Below are 6,643 nucleotides of genomic sequence, written 5' to 3'. Positions count from 1 at the left end.
ATTTTATTATATAACAATGTAATGGTGCAGACTAACGTGGAAAACATACGCCGAATTTGCCTAATTACGATAATTTTTACGTCGACGTACCGTTTGGACAACAGGTTACTAATAAATAAAGCATGACTGTATATTGTCCATTTAATGACATATTTACATAAGTAGTTTTTTTATAAACGGACACAATTATAATGTAAATATTGTGTTTTGTTAGTCATCTTGTTTGTAATGAACGCCAATTTGCTTCCTTATGTTATCCTCTAACTTGGCTAAGACGAGACTTTCAGTATGAGACATTATTGGAGATTCAATCAATCCTGAAATAAATACAATAAGAGTTTATTCATTATTAACGAAATAGTTATTAGTACAATCAAAATGAAAATGATTTTTCATCACAAATATATATTGACAAATTATTATCATAATATTTCAAAAAGCTGAATCGAGTAAATTAACTCTTAAATACCGCCGAAGTAATGTGTTGTATGCTACATAGTACCTATGTTCTTTCTATAAATGTGTTTTGACTTTTGGATCTGTGGTTTACGCATATTTTTTTTTATCGAAAATGTTTCAGAAAAAAAAACGTTCTGTTTCATAAATCTGTGGAATAATTAGTTAAGATAGTAATTTATTTTGGCTCGTATTATTAAGGTCAGAATTTATACTAAATGGTTAGTTATTTTGTCAGATTATTACAGTATTATTATTGCAGTATTTATAACAGTTTATTAGTCAATAAAGAAATATAGAAGAAGAGTCAGTATTTATACTAAATATTTAAGGTTATGTTATGCATTCCCTTCATAAAAATATTGTTAGCTATTATTACACTTCTTTTTTAAATTTAGTATAGCAAATATGAATATAAATATATATATAATAACATATCAACATATTTTTTTCATTTCAATTAATATCTACAATATAAAACTATGTGTACAGTAAAATATAAAAATTTAATTAACATATCTTGTGGCAAAGTTTCAGAATGCTACTTATTTCATCACCATTTGCACCCTCTTCTCTTTCATATCTTGCAATATTTACTGATAGATTTAAATTAAAAAAATAAAATATTGTGTTTTAAAAAAAAAGTGATGTAGCCTAGATAATATTAATTAGATATGTAAAAAAAATCATACACCATCGAACCATAGTGAACATTTTATTACAGGATATCTGAGACCCATTTTGGTAAAAATTACTTTTGAAAGTACGGATTTCAATCTAATAAATAGTTTCTACTTTAGAAAATATATATACATATATATATATATATAAAATCTAAAAAATATTAAATAATATTCATTCTTAAAATTAAAATAGTTTCTTTTTTCTAATAAAGTAATAAATAGTAGCAAACCCGCTCTAATGCATTTGCGGCATTCTTCAGCTTCGTAACTTAGACCAGAACTGTTGGTGAAATTATATGTGCCTTTAGTTGGAAGTTTAAACTCTTTGCAGGAACCATCAGGATATTCGAGTTTAGTCGGACACCAAAAATCATGGAGCTGAAATTTTATATTACTTATTACACTTTATATATATAAATTAAAATTCTGTTTCTATCAGTTACTATATTATGAACACAAACCTTAGCAGAACCCTTCGTTCCCGAAATTATGGCATAGTTCGAAAGAACGACTTGAGAATGAGTCGATAGAACGGCAGTACCTCCATTGGAATAGGTCATGACACAAGACATGGATAAGTCTACTCCGTCGTCGTTGAGGTGACCGCTAGCAACAACTTTATCTGGTTCACAACCAAATACCATTTGAGCAAATTGTAAATTGTAGATTCCAAGATCGAGAATGGTTCCGCCTCCCATTTCTTTCGTACTAAAACATAAGTATTAGTTTATATTATATTATTGAATTATGCTGAAATGTTAGAATAATTCTAAAAGTGAGAGCTTTCTTTGTGTAAAAATTTAAAAGTGATTTAAGAATTATTCGTTAGAAGCATTAACAATGTTTTGTTGCTTTCACTCTCTGATTACCCCCTTTGAAATAAATACTTTAATCTGTTGATGTGACTGATTTTCTGTCCAAATTCGACGTTGACATGGAATATTTCTCCAAGTCCGCCTGATTTGATGAGCTCTCTCAAGGCGATATAAGCAGGGAAGAAACGAGACCAAACGGCTTCCATCAAAAACAAGTTTTTAGACCTCGCACAATCGATTAAGCTCTTAGCTTCTTTGTAATTGATGCATAAAGGCTTTTCACACAACACATGTTTATTGTTTTGAAGCATAAGCATCGCAATCTTGTAATGATAAGGATGCAACGATCCGACGTATACAATCTCTACAATAAAAAATATATATATAAAAAAATCAATCACAAATAAATTTGTTAATTTATATTCTTACCGATATTTGCATCCTTTGCTAGAGCATCATATCCTTCATAAGCTTCTGGAATGTTGTGCAGATCAGCAAACTTCTTAGAATCGTTTAAATTTCTCGCGGCGACTGCGCATACTTTGTGATCAGCTGACGGTAAGTTACTTAAAGCCGACACAAAGTCATTGGAAATCTTTCCAGCGCTTGCAATACCCCAACGGAGAGCCATGTTCTGTCAGTGAAATTTATGGAATGATTAGCAATATACTAGCTGTAAAACTGATATGACTGTTATTATATAACTTTATCCATCCAATTGACCTTTAGTGTATTAATAACCCTGTCTAACTCTACAAGTTGTTTGTTAGATAAATATTTTTATTATACAATCAAGTACTTTTAACACGGCAACAACTAGTGAATTTTTATCGAGAGATAGATAAGAATTAGCAAACATATGTTTTTTTCATGAAATTTTTAAATAATTTGCAGACTATGATTTTTGTTATATTCAAGTTCACAGTAGGATTAAATTACATTATTAAGATAAAGATCACTGCTATCTTAAAGGACAGTTTGTAATACAGAACTGAAGTTTTGTAAGGTGACCAGATTTTGAAAATGTCAATGGAGGACACTAAAAAAAGGTCGTTTCGGAAATTTTTGTTCATTCAGGGACATTCATTTTTGTTTAAGGAGGACGTCTGGAGCCACCTTGAGTTTTAGAACAATCTGAAACCTAAAAAGGGCCATTCACGTTAGAACCATCGCACGGACCGCCTCATGCATTTCGGTTGTATGCAACAAGTTCGTTGGTGAATGCTTTGGTCCCAAAGCGGACCATAAGATCAAGGTCATGTCGTTGGTCCTTTGAAAGAGTGATCGAACCGTGCGCCACGATGGTCTAATCGACAGTCCAGAATAACCGTTATTTTTAGTTAGGAACGCATCTTAACAAATTATTAAGATATTGTTACGACCGTCATGAATCCAACAAGAATCTGACCTGATATTTAGCTGTCAAAAATAGTTTTAAAAACGTTCTTCTTAATTTACTTGGACGAAACACATACTATGTTGACCATAGTAATTTGTTCAGGGCTGTGAAGTCGTTGGAAATTTTTCCCAACTCAGAATCCAACTTTTTCGCAAGATCCGACTCCGACTCGGAATTTAAAAATTTCGATAAGATAATCTTAAAATATTAAATTTATTTTTAATTATTTTATTAATTTATTTTCATATAAATAACAACAAATAAGAAATAATTAAAAATAATTAGTAATTTTTTTATACATATTGGAAATGTTGTCGAGTTCTGAATTTTTATGACAGAATGTGATTAGCGGACTAGGTGTGAAACTGAAAGTAATTAGTAAATATTTCTAATATTTCAAATGTAAAAATGACCTGGATGTCATTCGCTTGGATTAGTGCTGCGCCATCGTATGTGTCTACGTGTTACCACGCCGGCCGGTGGCCGGTCGGCTTTTGTTGGGTATTTGATTAAGTGCGTAATAACTTTTGTTTACTTCATATTACCGACTTAAAACGCATGACAAACAATTAAAAAAATATTGGTCTGGGTGGATTTTTTACGACTCCAACTCCGCTTAAAATGCTCCAAATCCACCGACTCCGACTGCAACTCTGACTCCACAGCCCTGGATCTTTTATACTGTGAAGAGAATCATAGGATTCAACATTTTTTATATTTAAAGCTTAATGTTACTGTGGGAGTCTAGATTTGTTATGGCCAAAACTTGTCGGCAGTTAAGTAGCACTGGCGTGACGGTTATTCTCTCGACTGGTAATCTTCAGGCGATTCGGACGCGCGCCGACGTGCGCGCACCCCGTACTTTGTGAACCATGTAAACAAACCATTAATCATCAATAAAATACTGCTGCAACGGTTCAATATGTATCTAATTGCCACCCGTTATCATCCCCGCCGCCCAAATTACGTTAAAATTTAAAAATATCATTGGTAAATTACTAAAAAATTATGTTTCCACACGTTTAGTGACGGGAGGTGACGGGTGGCAATTAGACACAGATAAGGTCGTTGCAGTAGTATTTTTTATTCGGAGTTAATGAAGTTTACATGGTTATTTATACAATTAACGGGGCGCGGGGCCCGCAACCGCGCCGAAGGTTACTAGTCGAAAGAGCTCGTCACGCCAGTGTTATCAGAGTGCCGGCAAGTTTTGGCCATAATAAACTTGAATAAATACATATATACATATAAATAGGTCCTCTATACCACATATATTAAAATATGATTTTCTGTTGTATTTTTTTATTATTTAAAATACTTATTATTTATTATTTATGTATTTTACACATCATATAAATATATATGTAAGGTGACCAGCTTTTGAAAATATCAAAGCAGCACATTCAAAATAAAAAGGCAGTCTCAAAAATTTTTGTTTGCGAAGGACAAATTGCTGTGGTAACTAAAAATTAATGTCATTTCGGAAATTTTAGTTCATTTAGCGATGCTGCGGGAGCTAAAAAAATGGTCACCTCAGATGTACGAGTTTTGCTCAAGGAGGACGAAGAAGGAAAAAGAAATACATAATGAGGACAAAGGAGGGCAAAATTTTTGAGTAGTACAATCTTTTTTAAAGGAGCATCTTAATTTATGGTACTTGTTAGTTAACGCGATGTAACACTTAAAAACTACCACTTTCATACGACATATTGTGACATTCTAGTGTGGTGTATGTGTGTGTGAGTGTGCACGCATATCTTACGGTTGCGAAAGTGCATTTGCTGTTCAAACACAAACCTAACCTAAACTCTTATAATGGTTAATTTGGTTATGTTACGTTTGGGTTTGAACAGCTCAGGAAACTCAGTGGTGATTTATTTGTATTCTATATAATACATTCATATGCACGCGAACGATACCGATGTGGAGAGCACAACTGGTATTTTTCAGCATTGCGCCGTGCTAATTAACAAGCACCTTTCATTCTGTAAAAATCTACAATTTAGTTTTCCAAAAACTAGAATTCTTGTGAAATTCTTACATGTCTAACTACTAGTTTATTGTATTTAAAATGTATTGTGGCAGATTAAATACCTAGCTGGAATATGTTTCCTTATTACCAAAATACTTACCTCTTAATATACAATTTAAAAAATGCTAATGTCTTTTTTTTAATTGCTTTAAATAATTTGCATATCATTTTAATTTTTACTATATATAATTACGCAATCTACAGACTGATTTTAGTAATGCATATTTGTGAGCATTATTTGATTACCCCGTTTTTAGCATTACAGTTGCTAGACAAATACTCGCACCTGTCATGTTAGAACTGAAGACTTTAATAATTAAAAGGTTGTGCGATTGTAGTCATCTGCATATACATACAGTAACGTTTAGGGGGCTTATTTAGATGTATTTACTTAGGTCTATTATTGCTAAAACTTAGCGGCACTCTGGTAACACTGGCATAACGGATTCTCTCGATAAGTAGCCTCTCGTTGGTTCGCACGCCGTTGCAGGTCCTCGTCCCGTCTTATTATTAACTATGTAAACAACCTCAAATTTATTAAATGCTCTGTTCAATATTACCCCAATTGTGCTTTTTGCTGATTCTGTTCTAGTATTACATGCATGTAATTTAGCTTCACTTGTTTTATTTCTTATTGCCGCTGACATTAAAGCAGTAGTGTTGTTTTAAAAAGTAAGTATCAAAACGCTACTCCCCTTTACAGTAATTAATAATATTTCAGTTTCTGTAAGCCCGGAGACAATTACTCTTATTATTTTGTGCAGTATGCTGTTTATTAGTAACTGACAGCAAATTTAAAAAAATAAAACGAACGCAGGGGTGGCAGCACTGTGGACTCGTGTACGTCTGCCGGTGAATGTCATCCGCGTGCGTTGGTAGTCCTGCGAGCGCGCGATCGTCGCTGTCGCTGTCGCCGCCGCCCGCGCCCGCGCCAGACGACTCTTCACATCCTTCGATTTTTCCGTGAGTCTATCGTTGTTTTATTCATTTCAGTAACGTATTTCTGAACTCTCTTGAAGTGCACGCCCCGCTCCTTCGCCCTTTGCAACAATTCCACTTTGACAACTGATACACCTCAACCGCCAGCGACACTTTTTCGACTCCGATACCAATCTAACCGAAAAACATCACAAACAATGCCCTCGTTTGCGTCTGACAAACTCAAAATTACAATCTTATACCGCTTTTTGAAATATTTCATTGAATTTTTTCGGCAATACTACATAACCTATATTCATTGAAAGATTCCATTTGACAG

The 6,643-nt window shown here is 33.4% G+C and overlaps 2 protein-coding genes across 8 annotated transcripts in view; one reads left to right on the top strand and one right to left on the bottom strand.

Annotated features, from left to right (window-relative positions):
- Nucleotides 1-123: 123 nt before the first annotated feature.
- Nucleotides 124-4,218, bottom strand: LOC148237431 (trans-1,2-dihydrobenzene-1,2-diol dehydrogenase-like). Of its 7 annotated transcripts, none has more exons than XM_088204158.1 (6): nucleotides 4,089-4,218; nucleotides 2,384-2,588; nucleotides 2,027-2,318; nucleotides 1,601-1,847; nucleotides 1,370-1,517; nucleotides 124-317 (listed from the first exon to the last, which is right to left on the bottom strand). In XM_088204158.1, the coding sequence occupies exons 2-6, from the start codon at nucleotides 2,583-2,585 to the stop codon at nucleotides 211-213; spliced, it is 996 nt and encodes a 331-aa protein (XP_088060284.1). In that variant the 5' UTR covers nucleotides 2,586-2,588; nucleotides 4,089-4,218; the 3' UTR covers nucleotides 124-210. The 7 variants fall into 7 exon arrangements, with proteins under 7 accessions (XP_088060284.1, XP_088060248.1, XP_088060263.1 ...); XM_088204122.1 differs by lacking the exon at nucleotides 4,089-4,218 and adding an exon at nucleotides 3,767-3,908; XM_088204137.1 differs by lacking the exon at nucleotides 4,089-4,218 and adding an exon at nucleotides 2,678-3,405.
- A 1,979-nt stretch (nucleotides 4,219-6,197) lies between these two features.
- Nucleotides 6,198-6,643, top strand: part of Arf6 (ADP-ribosylation factor 6) — a 58,664-nt gene continuing 58,218 nt past the window's right edge. Inside the window, exon 1 of the mRNA XM_088205710.1 lies at nucleotides 6,198-6,348. The gene's annotated coding sequence lies outside the window, so the exon portion shown is untranslated. The remainder of the gene's footprint in view (nucleotides 6,349-6,643) is intronic.

The sequence above is a fragment of the Plectrocnemia conspersa genome, unplaced genomic scaffold, assembly GCF_051122295.1.
Source record: "Plectrocnemia conspersa isolate PC_06_02 unplaced genomic scaffold, ASM5112229v1 ptg000002l, whole genome shotgun sequence".
Taxonomy (NCBI): Eukaryota; Metazoa; Arthropoda; class Insecta; order Trichoptera; family Polycentropodidae; genus Plectrocnemia; species Plectrocnemia conspersa.
This window is presented reverse-complemented; position numbering and strand designations above follow the sequence as displayed.